The 22604-nt window shown below is 37.6% G+C and overlaps 1 protein-coding gene and 1 long non-coding RNA gene across 36 annotated transcripts in view; both read left to right on the plus strand.

The window, feature by feature from the left end:
* RBFOX2 (RNA binding fox-1 homolog 2) overlaps positions 1-22604 on the plus strand; it is a 290327-nt gene that overhangs the window by 236232 nt on the left and 31491 nt on the right. For 22 of the 35 annotated variants that reach the window (XR_004265710.1, XM_032269671.1, XM_032269667.1 and 19 more), the window contains 2 exons: positions 11507-11653; positions 14074-14127. Coding sequence is in view for 34 of the 35 variants with exons in the window: in XM_032269671.1 (XP_032125562.1) it covers positions 11507-11653; positions 14074-14127 (201 nt within the window). In the remaining variant the exon portion in view is untranslated. The remainder of the gene's footprint in view (positions 1-11506; positions 11654-14073; positions 14128-22604) is intronic. The other 13 variants (XM_032269668.1, XM_032269703.1, XM_032269673.1 and 10 more) reach the window with 1 other exon arrangement.
* On the plus strand, positions 16499-20022 carry LOC116543808. The gene is made up of 2 exons (XR_004265713.1): positions 16499-18736; positions 19053-20022. It is a non-coding gene; the product is annotated as an uncharacterized LOC116543808 (long non-coding RNA).

Here is a 22604-nt window from a genome sequence, read left to right on the forward strand (position 1 = left end):
TGCCTCAGCCTCCTGAGTAACTGGGATTATAGGCACACACCACCATGCCCAGCTAATTTTTTGTATTTTTAGTAGAGACGGGGTTTCACCATGTTGACCAGGATGGTCTCGATCTGTTGACCTTGTGATCCACCCGCCTCGGCCTCCCAAAGTGCTGGGATTACAGGCTTGAGCCACCGCGCCCGGCCCCTTCTTTCTTTCTTAAACAGGGTCTCACCCTGTCGCCCAGGCAGGAGTGCAATGGCATGATCATAGCTCACTACACCCTTTACCTCTCAGGCTCAATTGATCTTCCCACCTCAGCCTCCCAAGTAGCTGGGAGTACAGGCATGCGCCATCACACCTGGCTAATTTTTATATTTTTTGTAGAGATAGGGTTTTGCCATGTTGCCCAGGCTGGTGTCGAAGTCCTGGACCTCCTAGAGAGCTGGGATTAAAGATGTGAGCCTTAGCACCTAGCCAAAACTTTTAATTTTGAAATTATTTTAGATTTTCAGTAAAGTTGCAAAAATATGCAAAAAAATTTCTGCGTACCCTTCACCCAGTTCCCCTGATGTTAGCGTCTAACATAGCCATAGTAGAATTTTCAAAACCAGGCAATAAGCTATACTGATACAGTGCTATTAGGTAAAGTACAAACCTTATTTTAAATTTCATTTTTTCCAGTAATATCTTTTTCTCTATTCTGAATCCCATATTGTAGTTAGTTGCCATGTCTCCGTATCACAAACATTTCAATAATCCCCAACTTGTATCTGAAGTAGTTCTAGGCTCTAAAGATCAGAAAAAGGAAGAAAATTTTGTATTTATGGACGTGCCATTAGATGATAACCGCATCTCATTTCCTACTTCATCTGCTTATTCTAACTTAGCCTTTCATGTTTGCATTGGAGAAGGACTATAAAGTAGGCTCTTTTTCACTTGAAATATGAAGGTTATTTTGAAAGCAAGCAGTGTTTCCCAAAATACACATGTCAACAAGCATGGGCTATGTTGCCCTACGTTGCTGCCTTTATTAAAACACGTATACACAGTACCATAAGATTTTATTAAATACTTACTAGTTCCAGTTTTGAATATATGAAGTTAATTCTCCTTAAACAACAAAAATTTCAGAAGTTCAGAAACTGGTGGCATCAGTTGGAAGATTGGAAGACTTTTTTGGAGAACCTGACTTACTGAAGACTTAAAGAACAAATTGCTTACCTGACAACTTAGAATGAATGAATCACAGAATCATCGAAGCTTCCACTCCACCTACTCAGACTTCCCAGTTTTTTAGTTACCTGTCACCTACCCCCTCAACTTTTAAGCCCTGATTAGACAACCAATGATGACTAGGTACGAGGAAAGCCTACAGCATTAAAGATAGATAACAAAAACAAACCAAAACAACAACAACAACAACAACAACAACAACCACCACCTTAGAGGGAGGAGAAGCCTTTCCCCACAACTACATTTATATCTTCAGAGGGATAAGAAATTGTATCAACTTAACAAGAATGAAATGCTAGTTTAGGGGATTGGGGTTGAATTTCAGAAAAGGAAAGTGAGCTCTTGAAGTTGAAAATATGGCAACAGAATGAAAAACTTTATTTGACTGACTTGAAGATGAAATTGAAGAAATAGAGTCCTACATCTTTTTTTTTTCCTTTTCTGAGATGGAGTCTCGCTCTGTGGCCTAAGGCAGAGTGCAGTGGCGTGATCTCACCTCTTTGCAACCTCGGTCTCCTGGGTTCAAGCGATTCTCCTGCGTCAGTCTCCCAAGTAGCTGGGATTCCTGGTGTGCACCACCACACCTGGCTAATTTTTGTATTTTTAGTAGAGATGGGGTTTCACCATGTTGGCCAGGCTGGTCTTGAACTCCTGACCTCAGGTGGTCCACCTGCCTCGGCCTCCCGAAGTGCTGGGATTACAGATGTGAGCCACTACACCTAGCCTATAGTCTCTTATCCACAATTCTAAACGTTCTGAAAGTTATATTTTTCATAAGTTTACAACACAGCCTATTTCTGTCATTTATAGATTTTGCTAAAGAAATATCACTGCCTCAGATCTCATTGTATGTGGGTGGGATGAGGGGTGGGTGTTACATTATGGGTTATATTCTATATTACCTTTCTAAAGTTCTAAAAATTCTGATAGGCATTTGACCCCAAAGATTTCAGATAAGAGATTAAGGGCCTATATCCCAGAAAAATGGAGCCAAAAGGCAGAGATGGGAAATACAAGAGAAGAGATAAGAAAATTAGAGGACCAGTCCAGAAGATCCAATAATAAAACTTCCAGAAAGAAAGATAAAATGTGTAGAGTGGGAATCATCACCAGATAACTCAAGAAAACTTTCTAGGACTGAGGACATTAATGTCCTACTTGAAAGAGACTACAGAATTCTCCATAAAATAGATGAAAATGAAGTAAGTCCACACTGAGGCATATCACTATGGATACTGTTTTAGAACATTGGGCATATTTGGATAGTCCTACAAGCTACAAGAGAGAAGAAAAAAGTCACAAGGAGATGGGAATCATGCCTTCAGATTTCTCAGAAACAAGGCTAAAAGCTAGAAGGCAACTGAGAGTTATCTTCTGAAGGGATTTTTTTTTTCCAACCTAGAATCCTGTGACCAGCCAAACTATCATTAAAGTAGGATGCTTAACCTAGGTATTTTCAGACATTAATCAGATTCCCAAAAAATTTACTGTGCTAAACTGAATTTTCTGTTTCACTTTTTTTCTCTGTTAGCCTCAAAGAGATGAGAATAAGAAATGAAGACTTCTATGGGGGAAAGAGGAAAAATAAATATTGAAGAAAATGGATAATTCATAAGTAAAAGTATTTCTGAATTCATTAAGAGATTCCATAGTATCTGTCTCAGAGTAGTATGTGTTTAATCTTAATCTGATAGACTCGGAAAGTTATACTTAATCTTATCACTCAGAATTCCCTTTAGATTGTGATAGAACATTTGTTCACAATGTATAGTTAAAATATTTCCATTGTTTCATAGAGGAGTCAGAAAAATGAATCTATTTCCTAGTTATAAATATTTTAAAAGTTAGAACTCATAAAAAAAAAAAAAAGAAAGAAAAAACGTTTGTAGTCCTCATTTCTGGGATGAGATTTTGAGACAAAAATCTAATTTGCTATTAAATGTAATTGGCACCAGCTTCCTGTGTAGTGTTGATGGCTAGCTCAGCTGCACCAGGAAAGATGAATTGTTTGAAGGGTAGATGTATAGGCTTTAGCTGTGTGATTGCGTCAGGCCAGCACTGCTGCCAGTCCTCACTGTAAACTGTTGGTGAATGGATTCCATCCAGCCTCTTCTGTTTTATCCCCTGCCCAGTGGATACATTAGGTTGGATAATGACCACAAAAGGGAAAATCACAACTTGGAAGGGTGGTTTATATGGTCAGTTAAGGTGCTCAGCAGCTAACAATAGAAAATAATGCAAACCAGTGCTGTGTATAGACTGAGATTTTTCTTAGATCGGATTAACTGTCCACTTTCCACAAAGATAACACTGAAAAACTTTTATTTCCTTTTCTCTCTCTGATTTGTATATTTCAGCAATTAGTAGTCTATATTGGGATAAACTTAAAATGAGAATGTCAGGTGTGAGATATGATCTCATATAAGTACATTAATATAGCATGACCAGTATTTTCTATTTCTACTGTGTACAGAAAAACCACTTTTAGGTCCCTGCATCAGTTTAGTAGTTCTTTGGCTTTTTTCCTAATTAAATGTTAGCCTGCCTTGGCTGGTTTTATTTTCTCTCCCTTCCCTTTCCCTTTCTCCGCATAGCCTGACCAATTTCTCTTTTGTCAAGGTATAGAACCCAGGAGGCACAGTGGCTCATGCCTGTAATTCCAGCACTTTGAGAGGCTGAGGTAGGCAGATCGCTTGAGCTCAGGAGTTCAAGACCAGCCTGAGCAATGTGGCAAAACCCCATCTCTACAAAAAATATAAAAATTAGCCATGCGTGGTGGCTCGCACCTGTTGTCCCAGCTACTTGGGAGGCTAAGGCAGGAGGATCCGTTGCACCCAGAAGGTAGAGGTTGCAGTGAGCTGAGATTGCCACACTGCACTCCAGCCTGGGCAACAGAGGGAAACCCTTTCTGGGGAAAAAAAAATGGTATAGAACCCATGTTACCTCTTAGTGCACTCTTCCTTGCCTCTTACCCATGCCTGTCTCCACTCTGGGAGATTCTTGCTACATCAGATGAGAGTCCTAAGAAGGTGTAAGAGAGGATGGAATTCATATGGGTTCTTGCTTCTGATGAGAAGAGAGGATGGGTACAATGCTAGAAAAAAAGTTATTACACATATGAAATTGGGCTGCCTAGTTTTGAATTCCTAGTCTGCTTATTGTGTGACCTTGGCCAACTAACTGAACATCTCTGCACTTAGCTTCTTCCTCTGTCAGTTGGAGATAACGCTAGTACCTGTTGAATAGAGTTACTGTGAGGGTTAAAGAAAATAATACATGTAAAGTACAGTATAATGGTTAAGAACATGCACTCTGGAGGCATACTACCTGGGTTCAAATCCTTGCTTCATTACTTAAGTTAAACACTCTTTCTGTTCATCAGACTCCTCATCTGAAATATGAGAAGAAAAAGTAGTACCTACTATTTGCTTACTTAAAAAAAAAAAAAGCACCTATTGTATAGAGTTGTTGAAATAATTACATTCATTAAAATATGTAAAGTAGCTCAGTGTTTGGCAACTAGTAAACTATTAAATATTATTAAAAGGTTTAGATCAGGGTCTGACACTCAATAAATAGTTGTTATTTTATAGAGATTCCCACTTTTTAACCAAACTGTATAAGTGGAAAGAAGAAAAGATCTGGCCGGGCACGGTGGCTCACACCTATAATCCTAGCACTTTGGGAAGCCGAGAAAGGTGGATCAGGAGGTCAGGAGTTCAAGAGTCAGCCTGGCCAAGATGGTGAAACCCTGTCTCTACTAAAAATTCAGAAATTAGCTGGGCGTGGTGGCAGGCATCTGTAAGCCCAGCTACTTGGGAAACTAAGGCAGAGAATTGCTTGAACCCGGGAGGCAGAGGTTGCAGTGAGTCCAGATTGCACCACTGCATTCCAGCCTGGGCAACAGAGCATACTCTGTCTCAACAACAACAACAACAACAACAACAACAAAGATCTGAGGTTTAAAGAAAGGAAAGCAAGTTTGAAAAGGTATTTGTAGAAAGTGGGAACACTAGCTTACTGAAGAAACTTGGTAAGATTGTTGGACCCTTTTTAGTTTGGTGACCAGGCATCTACTGTTTTTTTTTTTAGTAGTTGAGTGATCTTCTTCCAGCATCAGGTACCTGCCTGGGTTCAAGCTTAGATAAAATTGATGGTTAGAGTCATTCATGGTTGTAGTTTTTATAGGTGGATTCAACCAAGGAGATTGAAATTACTGGATTTGAAACCTAAATTTGGTAGAAAGGCAAATAACACCTACAGGTGAGGACTCAGAGATAGGAAATTGCAAAGTCAATGTTTCTTGCTTCCAGTGAGGTCAAACAGTTGTTATGGTAGGGATTTTTAAGCAAACGGAGAAGTTAATGATGTCCATTCAAAAATGGGTGTTTGAACTAGCCATTTTGGTGGTAATGACACTAAGAAGTTAAAAATCTGTGTTAAAAATCTGAGAGCTAGACTACAGCACATAGAAAGATAATTGTTTGCAATACATTTATCATAGGGCTCATATCCAAAATTTATAAAGAACTACAAATCATAAGCAAAAAAATGTCAACCTAATTAGAAAATGGACAAAGAATTTGCAGACATTTCACAAAACAGGATATCAAAATGTCCAATAAACTTATGAAAAAATGACCAATTTCATTAATCACAGAGAAATACAATTAAAAGTACAATATAATTCCGCTAACCAGAAGAGTTAAAATGAAAATAATACTAAGAAAAGTAGAACTTAGCTGGATGGGATTACTCACACCTGTAATCTCAGCACTTTGGGAGGCCAAGGCTGGCAGATCACTTGAGATCAGGAGTTCCAGATCAACCTGGTCAACATGGCAAAACCCCGTCTCTACAAAAAAAAATACAAAAATTAGCTGGACATGATGGCATATGCCTGTAATCCGAGCTACTTGGGAGGTGGAGGCACAGTAAACTCTTGAACCCGGGAGGCAGAGGTTGCAGTGAGCTGAGATCGCACCACTGCACTCCAGCCTGGCCAACAGAGCAAGACTCTGTCTCCAAAAAAAAAAAAAAAAAAAAAAAAAGGAACGAGTAGAACTCTTACATACACTTGATGGGAGTATAAGTTACTACAACCACTTTGGAAAAAATGGCAGTACTACTAAGGCTGAGCAGACACATATTCTTACCCAGCAAATGCACTCATACATGTGTGTGTGTATGCGTGTGTGTGCGTGCGTGCGTATATGTATATATATATCTGTTGGATGTATATATCTATATCTGAAATACATGCTTGTATGTACCAAAAGACACATAAACAAGAATGTTCAGGAATATTAATTTTAATATCCAAAACTATAAGCAGCTCAAAATCTGTTGTTTATACAATGGACTAAGAATGAATAAATTACAACAATATATGTGTGCATGTTACATGAATGTAATGTATGAAAGAAGCCAGACACAAAAGAGTACATATGGTATGATTCCATGTTTCTAATTAAGTTTACAAATGGCAAAACTAATCTGGAGAGTTAGAAGTCAGGATCATCATGACCTTTGCCAGGGGAACAGTGACTAGAGTGGGCCCCTAGGGTGCTCTTGGAATGCAGTTTCTTGATCTAATTTGATGGTTACATGGGTGTACTTTCTTTGTGAATATTCAGTTCTATGCTTGTAATTTATGTATTTTTATCTATGCATGTTAAACTTCAGCTTAAAAATTGCATTAGATGAGAAGTCTTGAGAATTTGGGAAATAATGATAGATCACTTTTCCTACATGTCAGATCAACATAGAATTACAGATTTCATACTTAAAAAAAAAAAGGTGGGGGTTGTTCACTACACACTGCAAAATTACCCAGTCTTGCCTCTGATCTTAAATTGTGTCTTCAGAGAAGCAAAGAACTATCAAAAGCAACAGATAAGCACTTCAGGCAGCATACTTTGAAGTAATTATTAGTTTTCACTTATCTTGCCACTTCACATACGCTATGACAGATAACATGGGCTGCAAATAAAGTTAATATATAAAGGTGTAATTTGGAGTTTGTGGAATCAGTCTTTTTAACTTTCCTCAGAGTGATACATTGTCATCTTGCAGACCAGATCTGGTGATTTTAAAGTTTGATTGAAGATAAAGTTTTATGTGATCCCACTGTGAGATGTAAGAGGCAAGTTTGAAGGTACTTGAATGAGCATTAGTTGTAATTGATGCTTGTTGCTTTGACTGCATGTTGGTTTGCTTGATGCTGTTTTAGTAACTTAGTGAGTTTCATCTTTAAATGGAATTTGTTTTGTTTAGTCTGCATTGTGCCAAGATTGATGATTGAAAACCTTACTGTTTCACAGAACATTGCTTCATAGCTCTTCCCTTTTCTGCTATTTTTATATCACATGAATCATTGCACATTTAAGCCATCTGCAAGGCCTGAATGGAATGAGATAAAAAGCTGCCATCACTTAAATTGACACTTGAAAAGCTGGTATTCATTTGGAGTTTATTCCTGATTGTCCTTTATATTTTAAAGTTTCAAACTTCATTTCAAGATGGTTGCTAACATCTCTGAGCCAAAAGTATCTCTGATTCACAGCTTCTTTTAGCCTGAAAGTCAAAGGGAGGGGATTCATCCTGTCAGCTAGAAGAATCTGTTGGGGACTCACTTCTGTCTCATTTGAGAGAATAAGAACAGTAAGTTCCACTCCTGTTTTAAAAGTATGTTGGTTTAATCATCTCAGCAAGCCATCTTGTTTGGCACGCCCGTCATAGGGAATAGTAAAAACACAAGGTTCTTCAATTGCCAGATTCATACTTCAAAATCGCATGCCTAGAATGTGTCACACCTGTGAGATATTTATCAAAAATTTTCTCAACATAACTTTCTTGAGGACTTAGTGAAAAAAGTTAGATAAATGCACGCCTGGGATGTTGCAAAAGAGATAGATGATTAAAAATGCATATTCAGCTAGGCTGATAGTGTGTACCTGTAGTCCCAGCTATTTGGAAGGCTGAGGTGGGAGGATCACTTGCACCCAAGAGGTTGAGGCTGCAGCGAGCTATGATCTCGCTGTTAAACTCCAGCCCAGGTGACAGAGTAAGATACTATCTCAATTTTTTTAAAAAAGCAAATAAAAATAAATAAATGCATGTCCACCATTTGCAAGAGGCCCAGAGTAGAACTGTGACCCCTGCTGAGCGGGTCACCGCCTCTGCCAGGATCCTTGGATTCCTCTGCCGCCCTGGCCTGGGAGCCTGCCTCGCCACAGTGGCTGGCAGCACAGCGATCTGCAGGCAGTGGGTGAGGCCCCCGGGAGTCACTGCGATGGTCCTCAAGATGGTGAAGGGCATCATCGACCGCATGTTTGACAAGAATCCACAGGACTTGGTCCACAGCATCCGCAACCACAAGGAGGACGAGACTGAAGAAGAATGGAGATAGTGGCCACCAGGCGTCTGTCTTCATGGAAGACAGACGTGCAGCCCTTGGGCAGTGGAATCCTTAGAAAGTCTTCTACATGAGCAACTGCCTGCCTGCATTGCTGCATGGACAGCAAGGCTGGCCTGAAGGAGAGCAGCCATCTGACACCACACTGGTCCCAATACCAGAGGTTGTGTTGGGCATGAGGTGCCAGGATGGCAGGGAAGTTAAGGAATTTGCTTGCAGGTACCAAGTCACCCTCAACTCTTGTCCCTCTCCCTAGGAACCTGAGCTCTTCTCTTACTTTTACACTTTTCTAGAAGTGGGGTGGCTTTGCCTGCCTCTGGCTTAATGAGGTCATTTTTGTTCATTTCCATCCCTTTCCCCTTGGTTTTCATCATCTCGGAAGCTCTCCCTAACTGCTTTGGTTACAATATTTAACTAACTTATGTACTCTTCAGATTCCTTTTGAGTTGAAGGCATAGCTGTTTGGCCTGGATTTTGTTTTACTGAGTGTGGTTCACCAGATTGGGAATGTGGTTTGTTCCTGAGAGGACTTTTTCTGCACAGGCAGGATCTCCCAGCGCCTGTCCCTGCCCCCTTCAGCTCATGTCACTCAGCAGCCTGTTTTGGGATCCTGAGGACCCGCCACAAGGTCTGTCCAGTGTAGGACCATGCACTCTAGTCTGGGGTGTGGTTTTCAAGGGGATGTGCCTGTTTTCACTGGGAAGCCCCTGACCCTGGGTTTCTTCCTTTGGAATTGGTGTGAGTTGATAGTGCCTTCCTTACAGTCATGGGCCCATTCAAACAGGTATTGGTGATGGAAACGTTTTTTAGAATAGCCCAGGGCCATCCTTGAAAGTCCCAGGCCTCCTCATGGGCCCTACCATTGGCCAGTCCGCAATTCCATGTAGGACACGCGGTGTCTGGGGTCCCTGGCTTTCTCATCGGAAGACCATCTTTATGTCCTGGAGGGTCATTACTCAGGTGTTCATTTCTGATTCCAGGTGTTCTCTGCAGGTGCTGGAGTCTCCTGATTGGAGAGCAGCAAATGAATGTTCAATGACAGTTCTAGTGGTCCCCTCCCAGCACCCCCCCAAACTCATTTTTAAAAAGCAGCTATCCTAGCCAGTCATGATGGCTCATGCCTGTAATCACACTTTGGAAAACTGAGGGTAGATCATGAGGTCAGGGGTTCAAAAACCAGCCTGGCCAAGATGGTGAAACCCCATCTCTACTAAAAATACAAAAAATTAGCTGGACGCGGTGGCGGGTGCCTGTAATTCCAGCTACTTGGGAGGTGGAGGCAGAGAATTGCTTGAACCTGGGAGGTTGAGGTTGCAGTGAGCTGAGGTTCTGCCGCTGAACTCCAGCCTGGGTACCAGAACAAGACTCCATCTCAAAAAAAAAAAAAAAAAAAAAAAAAGGGCAGCTACCCCGTAGACCACATGGACCACATGTTGTAGATTCTTCTTCCCATCCACTACAGCCAGAACGGAGACTCTTGACAGTGTGCTTTTTCTGCAGCAGTGTAGTTTCCAAAAAAAGTTTCCATTTCATAATAGATTTTCACTTAAAACTTGAGTGTGGCGTCATGGAAACAAGGCTTAGCAATGACTTTGAAAGCCACGTGGAAAGGCAGTGTGATTGAGTGGAAATCACATGAAGTTTGGGAAATCTGAGTCCAGGTGCTCTGACTGACTTACATGGGTGGCCCATGGGAAGCCCCCTGTTCTGTCTCCTTCAGTATAACATGGGGACATGGGCATGAGTTGCCTCCCTCCTTGCTGAATGATGCTGAGGATACTGTAGCAAAACGTAGTTTTCAGAAGTACCTGAGCACTTGAAGAGGTTGTTTAGTTCACTGTTTTCTAGTCCTCAGGCTGTGACCTCTTAGTGGGTTATAAATTCAGTTTACTGGCTTATGCTAGGTAAGAAAAACGAAAACAAACTAGAAAATACCAGAGTGTAGCCACATACAGTAACTGTCCTGTCTTGAAACATTGATTTCTGCGTGTGATTCTTGTGTGTGTTTTTAAGCATATTGGGTTACCACGCACAACCCATTGAAATGAGTCCAAAAAGTAAAAAAAAAAAAAAAAATTAAAAAAATAAATAAACGCATACCCACACTCATCCACAGCTCTTTAACTGCGGATATGTACAAATCTTGCATTTTTTTGTTGAATAGCAGATTAGTCAAGGTCTTTCAAAACCTTTTCCAACAGTTAGATTCTCTAAATGCACTTTGCTCTGGGCAACAGAAGGATGGTTTCCCCTGTACTAAAGTAAGCTGGAATTGCATAATCTAGGGAGGAGAGCTTCTTCAGTTGTTACTGGGTTTCTCCTCTCCATAAATAATAATATAATACTTTAGCAACATAGTAATAATACTAGAGTTAATAGAGGGAATGAAATAGAAGAATATTCTCTTACTTCATTTCTTTAAGAGAGCCTGAGATAATAAAGCAAAACATGCAGTGACCTCCATAACTAAGTACAATAGATTCTCTATTTTCCAAACAGAAATATCTTGGAAATAGAGAGTTCTACTAAGAGTCTATGAATAAAGGAACTTTTTTTTGTATCTAGATGCATTATCCTAATGTATCTCCATGTGATCTTGGGCAAGTCACTTAGTACTTCTGTGTTTTTTATCTCCCATTTTATTAGCATACTATAAATACTCAAAACACCAACAGTTTGTTTGTAGACAATAGCATTAAGAGCATTAATAACATCTTTGTGGTGGTGGTGGTGGTGTTTTCTTTGAAGGGACAACTGTAATTTTTGCTTAAACATACCCTGTTTGGAGATGGTTACTGTGGGGGATAACTTTAATTATTTTAAAGTAATTGCGTTTATTTTTTATTCATTATAATTTATTTCTTTGCCTAGCAGACAGAAGGTGGAGCACAGACAGATGGCCAGCAGTCACAGACACAAAGTAGTGAAAATTCAGAGAGTAAATCTACCCCGAAACGGCTGCATGTCTCTAATATTCCTTTCCGCTTCCGGGACCCTGACCTCCGGCAGATGTTTGGGGTAAGTCTCTGAAGTCTTTTTATGGATTTTACAATTAAAATAGATTTGAATCCCCCAGATGTGTTATTAGTCATTATTACTTTAGGATTAAACTACAAATAGATTGAGAAAGATTCTGAAGTAAATCAGTTTTTTTTTTTTTTAATTCCATTAGGATAGCTGCCTAGTACTTTATTAGAAAAGCAAATCTTCTTTAAGCCTTGGTTGTGGCCGCTTCATGGTGACAAGACACTGGGGCGAAATTCAGTCATTTATAGCTGACTACCTAGATATGTTTTCCACACGAAAGAGAAGGCCAGAGTTGAGATTTAATGATGTTCTTGAAGTACTTGAAGACCTTTTACACAGAAAATGGTAACCACATATTTGCCATTTCTTCGGAGAAGAGAACAACAGAAAATAAAGGGCAGCATAAAAGACTTGGGTTATACAGAAGAAACTTCTAGGGGCCATGAGTTATTAGGTTCTCTTCTGAACTATCAGAGCTAATATAGAATCTTAGTCTCCGAAGGTCTGTGAGAATAGAGTACATTCTCATCTGTCAGAGGTGTGTTTTCTCTTGAGTCAGAAAAATAGTGTCCACTGCAGATCTGCCTTAGTGATTTATTGAAATGTATTGTGCCCTTTTCTCATAAGGCATAAAGTGCAAAAGAAGTAATTTTTTCCTTACCAGAGATGTGTAGTTGCTTTATTTTCTTCCACATTGTGACTCTATTACTTAGAAGAACAGTAACATTGGTAAAGAGCGGGTATTCCATGCTCCATTTCATTAGCTTCATAAACTTGACAGATAGCTTCTTTTAGCCTCATTTTCCTTAACCATAAAAGAAATGTGATCCTTACTCTAGAAGGATATTATAAGAATGCATTAGAAAATATAAAACAAACTCCAAAGCACCATACAAATCTTAGTTTTATAGGATAAGCATAAATGCCCTTCCATCCAAAATAAGACATTTTCCGTTTTTCATGATTTTTTAAATTAAACCAAATCAATGTCTTACTATAGAAAACTAGGGTTATTAATACAAGTTTTTTGATAAAGATAGTAATGATTCAGTCCAATGGAACAAAATGATTTTTGTTTTGCTCTATTTTTCAGTTTTTTTTTCCACATTTCCCAAAGTCAGGTTGGAAATACAAGTGAAGTAGATAATCAGGTATGACTCCAATACTTAGAGGGAAATATGAGCCAAAAAAGATACCTGGAAATTTTCTGCATATAACTTCAATTCATTTCATCCAAGCATTGATTAAAACAGTTTTGTCTTTTTATATATATACTTTCCCCTAAATAATTACTGTATTTCTTGTAACACCTCTACACAGCTATTTAGCTACCTAACAATAGAGTTTAGGCTTTGTGTCTTTAGTTTTTGTTTGCTTTTCTGAATGTTAAAATACTTAAAGAATTAATAAAGAGAGCTGTTGTTTAAAATATGCTTGATGTTTATTGAGATATTTAAATGATGACTAGCACGTAGCCTATGGAAGTGGTAGCACAGATACATATTGACTTGGATAGTTGTTCATAATCTATTGCCAAGTTAAAAAATAAAAGCTGTATATGCTTTGGGAGGCTGAGGTGGGCACATCACATGAAGTCAGGAGTTTGAGACCTGCCTGGCCAACATGGTGAAACCCCATCTCTACTAAAAATACAAAAATTAGCTGGCTGTGGTGGCGGGTACCTGTAATCCCAGCTGCTTGGGAGGCTGAGCCAGGAGAATAGCTTGAACCCAGGAGGTAGGGGTTACAGTGAGCCAAAATTGCGCCACTGCACTCCAGCCTGGGTGACAGAACAAGACTCCATCTTTTTTTTTTTTTTTTAAATCAATATATAGAATATATCTGATGTCAATTGTTACTTATCTCCACATGCCTGAGGGAAAGCCTGGAATGCTGTGTACTAAAACATTACTGTGGTAGGATTGCAGATGATCTTTTATTTTCTGTTTTCCCTTTTCCTTTTTGTTTTTATTTACTGTGTTTTATATAGTGAATATACTTTGCTTGTATAAAAACAGGAGGTGAACAGCTTCCTATAGTATATTATTCTACTTACTAGACTTTAAATTTGAGACTTTTAAAAAATAAGAGATGTAGTTAGGAAAATTCCAACTTCTTGTCCACATGAAGTATCTAATGGGCTAACACTGTAAATATGTTTGGACAACATGCTTCCACACGTAGAGGTGGGTAATTGCCTGAGTGAGCGAAGTGAGAAAAGGAGAAACTGTCAACTCAGTGATGAGGAAAAATCAGAACCTGGTATTGGAACTTACCAACAAATACAAACATAGAAGTTAAATAAGTAGTTAACAGAAGAAGAAAAATAAACTATTCCCATTTCAGAAGAGAACAAAATATGTGGATAAAAACCTGACCATAAGTAAATGTTTTTATTTTTATCTCTGCAGCAGTTTGGCAAAATCCTAGATGTAGAAATAATCTTTAATGAACGAGGCTCTAAGGTAAGCTCCGTTTCAATATCAAGTGTGCTTGATTTCTTTTTGAGTTTTGTGTTCTTTTAAATAGCAAGTAATCAGAAAACATAGGCTGTTTTCAAGCCTGCATAAAAGTATCCTAAGTATCCACCTTGGGGTTAGATTATCTCTAAAAATAAGCTACCACACGGCCAAACTTTATTCTGATACTTATATGGGGGTGGGGGAGGTGATGAAGTAAGAAGCAGAAGAGCTTGAGGGGAGAGTGGGATGGAAAGAACACAGGATGTAGGAGATGACAGTTCTTTATGAGCCTTAACTTTGGCCTCAGCTTCCTCTGTTTAAAGGAAGAGCGCAAAGACTAAAAAAGGTGAAATTCTATGAGAATTCTATTCTGAATTCTATCAGAACAATTCAACCAAAATTCAACTTCAAAACAGCATACTTAGAACAAATTTAATGTTTTGATTATTCAGTGAACGTGCAGTCTCTTTTGAAAATTGTGACACGACTTAAACACAGTGAGCAATAACTGAGGAATTCACTATGAACTGATTTCCTCCTTCAAATTCTACCCACATAGGCAGTCTTCAGGTTGTAGAGTCACCTAAATCACATATACAGTGAGTTAGATTTTTTTGCATCAGAATGAAAGTAGCAAGTGTGTACTTTTATGCGTGTATTAAATACGTTCTATCTAAGAACTGAAATTTTTAATTAAAATTTATTTCCCCTATTAGGCTGGGTACTGTGGCTAACGCCTGTAATCCCAGCACTTTGGGAGGCCAAGGTCGGGGGATCACCTGAGGTCAGGAGTTCGAGACCAGCCTGGCCAACATGGTGAAACCCCATCTCCACTAAGAATACAGAAGTTAGCCTGGCATGGTGGCATATGCTTGTAATCCCAGCTACTTGGGAGGCCGAGGCAGGAGAATCACTTGAACCCAGGAGGCAGAGGTTACAGTAAACCGAGATCGTGTTACTACACTCCAGCCTGGGTGACAGAGCAGGACTGTTTCAAAACAAACAAAAAATTATTTCCCCTATTTATTTTAAATTCCCAATCTATATGAATTAGAATTTCCATGCATTAAAAGAAATAGCAATGTTTTTAGGAACAAGGGAATGGCAAAGTCTTACAGTAGTGTTGTGAAAAAAATGAAAAATTTGATGAATTGAATTTTTGGACGTTTTACTTGAGAGTTTTCTCACTGCTCATTACATGCACTACATTCTCCCGAAACCATTAGCTATAGCCAAGCCTATAAATATTTACCTTGCTGTTGCTACTTTCATTTGTTAGGTGAGGGCAATTTTTTAGTTAATTTTCATTTGGTCATCTCTACTGAATTTTGAAAATAGCTTTTGGCTATGGTTAAATCTCTTAAACATGTAATTTGAGGGAAAGCTAAATAAAGCCAATAAATGAGCCAATATTTACCTCTCCAATTTCATACTCCAAATTCACCATACTTTGGGAATTGATAACAGAGTGGTATATACCTCCTGCCCCCATCTGTACACATAAAAATGTATGTGCTGTTTTAATGCTACTTATTATTCCCTTTGTAGAATATATCAATACTAAAAGTGTTTAATTCTGACTATAACAATTATTTGTTAATTATTAAAGAGGTAATTATACTCTAAGCTTCCAGTTTTCAGTTAAAACAAAAACGATTAATATGCCTATACAGAACTTTCTCCAGCACTAGGTAAGTATTTTTTAAAGTGAAGTCTATTCAGACTGCAACCAGTAAAACTATGCTTGTAATTTTTCTCACAGTGTATATTCTGTTCCTTTGTTGCATTGTTTGTGTTTATTTTGTGTGATCCTTTTTGCTACAAGGTGGGAAAATGACAGTGGTTTAGAGATAAGAAGCACATGAGTGTAAAATAAATATGTAGAGATTATTGACTACTCTGGAAACTACTACCTAAAGTAGTAGTTTTTAATATTTTAAGTTGTAAATGTATGCACTTAAAATATTCTTAACTAGAGTCTAACAACTAAAAGGCCAATGTAGTTTCATCAGGGATTAAGGACTTGCTCCTTACCAAGAAAATAATTTGTTTGAATTATTGTGAAGCAAAGGAAATTGATCTTTCTTAAGGCTTCTTTCATTGGCTTTAAGGATTTGGGTGCTACCTTTTTTTTTTTTTTTTTTTTTTTTTTGGGCAGGGTCTCGCTGTACTGCCCCGGCTAGAGTGCAGTGGTGCATCTTGGCTCACTGCAACCTCCATCTCCTGGGTTCAAGCGATTCTTGTGCCTCAGCCTCCCGAGTAGCTGGGATTACAGGCACACACCACCATGCCTGGCTAGTTTTTTATATTTTTAGTACAGACAGGGTTTCGCCATGTTGGCCAGGCAGGTCTCAAAAGATCTGCTTGCTTTGGCCTCCCAAAGTGCTGGGATTACAGGTGTGAGCCACTGCATCCTGGCTCCACATTTTTTAAAATTTATCTGATCCAATTACTTCTGTCATGTAATTTTCATTTACAAGTAATGACATGAGCTTTCTCTTTGGGAAATCTAAAAGCATAGGCGGCTTCTGTCAGCTTGATGCAGTGTCCTCACTGCCCCATTTTTCTTTGGGCTGCTAAAGGGTACACAGACTATGTACTAATTGGTAAATGTTTTAAAAACAAAGCACAGAATTAAGAATTGCCCTGAATCTGTCCTCAAGGACTGATACAAAACCTTGTTTTCATCCTTCCAAGCTTTCTTAACTGCTTCCTAAAGTTCTTTCCTGGAATGGGTGCCCTTGGAATTGTTCTGAGGCTCCTAATAGAGATTTATTTTGGAATCAAACACATAGATGCCTCCTCTGGGATCTACCTAAGATAAATTAGTGAGCACTTTTCATTTTATGAATTAAGTTTAGTTTCTTATTCCTTTTATACGTTTGGGATTGACTGTAAAATTACAGCATATTTTGAAAAGAACCAGAGAAAAGGAGGCTTTATATAGTTTTATTGTTTAAGAGTGGCTCTAACTTTAAACAGAGTGCTTTTCTGTGCAGAAATTAGCTTTATTGAATTTTTTTAGAAAAACTCATCACAAAATAACTATAAGATAGCAATAATTACATGTAAAACAGTGTTTAATCAAATTGTTCCAAAACAAAAAGCAACTCTTTACCATATCTTATTTTGTATAATAAGGCTGTCACCCAGGGTTATAGAATACACCCATTTGAAAACATAAGTAAACAGTGTTCCACTGCCATGCTCACGCCCTCCTTATTTGCCAGTATTCTTCTTTTTCCAGCTTGCCTTTAGAGCGGAATTACTGTATAGTAGTTTTTTCTTTGTTGTTGACCTTATTTTTTCCTTTTTTCTTCTTTTACCTTCATATTCTAGATTTGTCTTACCTAGATTATAGAATGATTATACATCATATTCATGTACACGCATGCATACATATATATTTTAATTATTTCATGTGAATTTTAGTCTTTTTACTTCCTAATCTTTTGTAAAAACATAGAATCACCTGTATCTAAGTTTCTTTGATTAACTGAAACAGAGATAGACTAGCCTTTTGAAAATGTACTGTTAAGATATATGATGGAAAATGGTACTCCTGCCAAAAAATTAATTTATTCAAATAGAATCTAGAAAATTATTATATGAGTTAATATAGCTTTATTAATTCTCCAGATTTCACTGGTAATGACAGATTATTAATGTAAATAATAATGCATAGAGTGACCTTATATCCTGGCTTATCTAGGATAGCTCCAATTTATACCTATTATCTTAGCATAATTATTAATAAATGACCCCTTTCTCCTTCAGAGTGTACCAGTTTGAATGATAAACTTGTTTATTCTCCTTATATATCCTTTGGGTATCAGCTTAAAAAGCACTCTTTCAAAAGGAAAATATGATGCTTAATGAAAAGTATAAAGAAAAAAATACATAGTTTATTAAAGAGAAATGTTCACTACTGATTCTCATGTATACTTCTAGTCTATTTTCTCATATAGAATCTTAAAACATAACCTAAAATGGTCGCCTAGTTCAACCCCCTGTATTCTTGACCTTGCATTCTCTGCTAGAAATTTTCAGTGATTAAGAACTTGTTGTTTTCAAAATATTCCTTTGTGGATCAGACTTTCTACCATCGTATTCACCATCATTTAGCCACATAGTAATTTTTGGTGATAATTATCAAGCTTATCAAATAAATACACAGATTGTAACATTTACATTTTCTATAAATTTTTGCCAGAATACTTTGGTATATCGTCTCTTGAAGGGGTATATATTGAAATGTTGAATATGTTGAAGCTGTTCACCTCTTCAGATAGTGCTAATTATTAAGTCCACTAAAAGACTACAAACATTATACAGCCCAGCAATAAGTATTGAGATTTCTGGCAATTTTTTTTCTTTTTTTTAAATTGATAGATATTAGATGTACATATTTTCAGGTATATGTGATAATCTAATACATTCATATAATTACAGTAATTGGAATAGCCATCGCCTTAAAAATTTATCTTTAGGAACATTCTAGTTACTCTAGCAAATATCTACTTACCATGTTCTCATTAATTCTCTGGTGGATTTCTGGAATAATAGAGATCTAGGTTTAGGTTAGGCTTAAGTTTAGGCTGTAGTTAGAGGAGTTAAAACTTCTTTTTTTTTTTTTTTTTTTGGGACGGAGTTTCGCTCTTGTTACCCAGGCTGGAGTGCAATGGCGCGATCTCGGCTCACCGCAACCTCCGCCTCCTGGGTTCAGGCAATTCTCCTGCCTCAGCCTCCTGAGTCGCTGGGATTACAGGCACGCGCCACCATGCCCAGCTAATTTTTTGTATTTTTAGTAGAGACGGGGTTTCAGCGTGTTGACCAGGATGGTCTCGATCTCTTGACCTCGTGATCCACCCGCCTCGGCCTCCCAAAGTGCTGGGATTACAGGCTTGAGCCACCGCGCCCAGCCTGAGGAGTTAAAACTTCTATTTCCATTCCTTAGACACAAGTAATTTGCTGTAATGTTTTGCCTATTACCATGGTCTTTAATTTCATGCAAAGGGAAATTATTTATTTCTTTTAAAACATTATGAAATTACTTTTTTGGAAGTCACACTAAGTAGGCCTTTGTGACTTTCAGTAAAACTTGGTAGGTAATGTGGAAGTGAAATGGTTTTTTTAATCATATTTAAAACTGAATTAACAGTGCATGTGTTTCTGAGGGGCTTATTTTTTTTTTCTTTGGTTACCATTTGATGGGCTTTATTTTTATTTTTATTTTTTATTTATTTTTTAATTTCTGTGTTCTGGCCATACCCAGGAGATCCGTCTGCTTTTGATTTCTCCCTTAAAAGTTACATGGTAAATTTTCTTTCTCATTCTTCTGAGATCGAAAAATTTAAAAATTATACAAATTTTAATAATATTTTTACAATGTTCATTCTATTGCTTGTTATTTACTGCAGTCTGAGGCCAGACTAAAAAGGTGACAGTTACTTGGCTCCTATATATCCTCAATGATAAATGGATGTCAAGGTAGGCTATGAAATTGCTGTCACATTTTGTAGAAGTTTTAACTAAAACCGTACTACACCTCATAAATATACCATTTTTCAAATCCAGAAGTCAGCTAAGATACCTGGCAAATCATTAATGTAACACTGGTGTGTTTAAAAGTTTAATATAGAAGGACTTTGAGGACTGAGAACTTGGAGGAGTATAAAGTATAGAGATCTGCATTGCCCAGTACAGTGGTCACATTTAGCACTTGAAATGTGGAGAGTTTAAACTGAGGTGTGCCTGTAAGGGTAAAAATGGACACCAGACTTCAGAATTAGCACAAAAAAAGAATATTAAGCATCTCACTAATAATGTTTTAGTAGTGATACCATATTGAAATGTTAATATGTGTACATATTGAATTAAATACATTGTCAAAATTAATTTCACCTGTTTCTACTTTTTAAATGTGGTTATTAGAAAATTTTAAACTATATATGTGGCTTATATTTCTGTCTATAGTGCTGGTGTAGACAAACATGTCAAAATCATTTTTTAATTAAAAATTAAAGTTTACTTTTTTAAAACCTGGTTTTATTAATAGGAATATAGATAACAAAAATTCTCCATCTGTTTACATAGCTGAAATACTTCCTTTGTTCAGAATTTGAGATTAAATCTATTATAGATTATATAGTCTGTTTGTTACGTATATTATACCTGCGTAGACAGGTTCAGTGTTTGATAGGTTGTATGATCATTTGGAAGATGTTCTAAAGAAAATATTTTAGATTTATACATAATTTTACTAACTTGTTTTTCCAAAGTAAGAGATCAGAATGACCAACTTAATGTCAATTAGAGTTCTAAGAGTGAAGTGACAAAATATGAGTTCATGTAAACAAACTTTTCTGCTGATAACTTTTAAACCTGGATAATCTGTGAACATCTTTAGCAGTTTCTGGTACCCTTTCTAAAATGCTAAATTTTATTGAAGAAATAGTGTATTCTAAAAATGTTTTAAGATTTGAGTTCATGTTGGCAGGGCATGGTGGCTCACCCCTGTATCCCAGCACTTTGGGAGGCTGAGGTGGGCAGATCACCTGAGGTCAGGAGTTCAAGACCAGCCTGGCCAACATGGTGAAACCTTATCTCTACTAAAAATACAAAAATTAGTGGGGTGTGATGGCATGTACCTATAGTCCCAGCTACTGGCGAGGCTGGGGCAGGGGAATCACTTGAACTCAGTAGGTGGAGGTTGCAGTGAACCGAGATCGTGCCATTGCACTCCAGCCTGGGCCACAGAGTGAGACTCTGTCTCAGGAGAAAAAAAAAAAAGAGATTTGAGTTTATGTTATTCTAACTAAATTGTGAATGTGATAAGGAAGTACGAAGTTTGGGGTGATGGAAAATCACCTGTTTAAAGTTTAAACGTGAGAGAAAATTATTTAAGAACAGTACTTAAAAAAAAAAAAATGTTAGTCATACCTCTCACCTTCCTAATCATGGACTTTAATTCTGAAGTATGTATTAATTCCCCCTATGACTTCTGAACAAATTACCACAAATTGGGTGGCTGAAAGCCACACATTTATTATATTCCAGTTCTGGAGGTCAGAAGTCCAAAATGAGTCTCAGAAGGCTAAAATCAAGGTGTTATGTTCCTTCAGGAGGCTCTAAGGGATCATCTGTTTTCTTACCTTTTCTAACTTCTAGAGGCTGCCCACATTTCTTGGACTATAGCTCCCTTGTGTCTTCAGAGCTAGCAGTGGCCAGTCAAGTCTTTGTCAGGCAGCTTTACTCTGATTCTGTCTCTCCTTTGTCTGTTTTTCACTTATAAGCATAGTACAGTGGCCATGTTGGGCCACTGTATTACATTGGCCCCAACTGGATAATCCAGGATAATCTCTGTATCTCAAGATCATTAACTTAATCACATCTGCAAAATCCCTTTTGCCATGTAAGGTAGCATATTCACTGGCTCTGGGGATTAGGACGTGGACAACTTTGGGAAGCCATTATTCCGCCTATTGCAAGGTCTGTTTATCTTCAAAGCAAAGAAAGACATCCTCTTACCTTTGTGTTTCATATTAAAGAGTCCCAAAGCATCAACAAGGCCTTCTTCCTCCTATCACCCCAGGGAAAAGATGCTTATAAAGATTGCTTTGTTTTTATATTTTTGGTATCTTTATTATCATTTCCTTTGGCATATAAGCACCTTTCTTTATAAAACACTTTTAAAACATTTGCGAGGGATAACATGGGGAGAAATGCCAGATATAGGTGATGGGGAGGAAGGCAGCAAACCACACTACCATGTATGTTCCTATGCAACAATCCTGCATGTTCTTCACATGTACCCCAAAACCTAAAATGCAATAAAATATTTAAAAAAAAAAGAAAGTGAAATTTTGTTCCAGAATGTTAAAGTCATTATTGAGAAAATCCTGTACAAGCAGACATTAATGTTAAACGTTGTCATTTGCTGACTCTAAAATTTCAATGCTCATGATACCACCTTCATTCTTTTGGATGCAGTTATTGTGTCACTAATTTTCTTTCAACACGTTCGAGAAAAGAAAGTTATAGAAGATAGTTAGCAGTTAGATTTGGGGAAAAAAAATGAAGGATTTTCAGACTAGTACAGTTTAGTAAATAGAATACTGAACTGAGATTTGAAAAGGCTTAGACTTTTCTCACCATTGTCTGTATATCCTTGGGTACTTAATCTCAGTTTGGCTTAGTTTCTTTACCTTCAAAATGAAGCCAACATATCTATTCTTTTTACTTCATGGTTGTATTTAAGAAGACAAGTATGTATATTTGTATGTGGGTGTGTGGATACAGATAGTCATAATGCTACTATCAAACACCTAGGTCTTGGTTTTCATAGAACTTAATAGTAATCCAACTATTAATTTACAATGTATTAATTTAACCTAAGTCATAAAATGTATGACTGTGAGGATCAGTTGGAATACAGCTAAAAATGCTTTTAAAGTATGATATTAAAACTCATCACTCTC

The sequence above is a fragment of the Sapajus apella genome, unplaced genomic scaffold, assembly GCF_009761245.1.
Source record: "Sapajus apella isolate SASKATOON/1434 unplaced genomic scaffold, GSC_monkey_1.0 scaffold197, whole genome shotgun sequence".
Classification (NCBI taxonomy): Eukaryota; Metazoa; Chordata; class Mammalia; order Primates; family Cebidae; genus Sapajus; species Sapajus apella.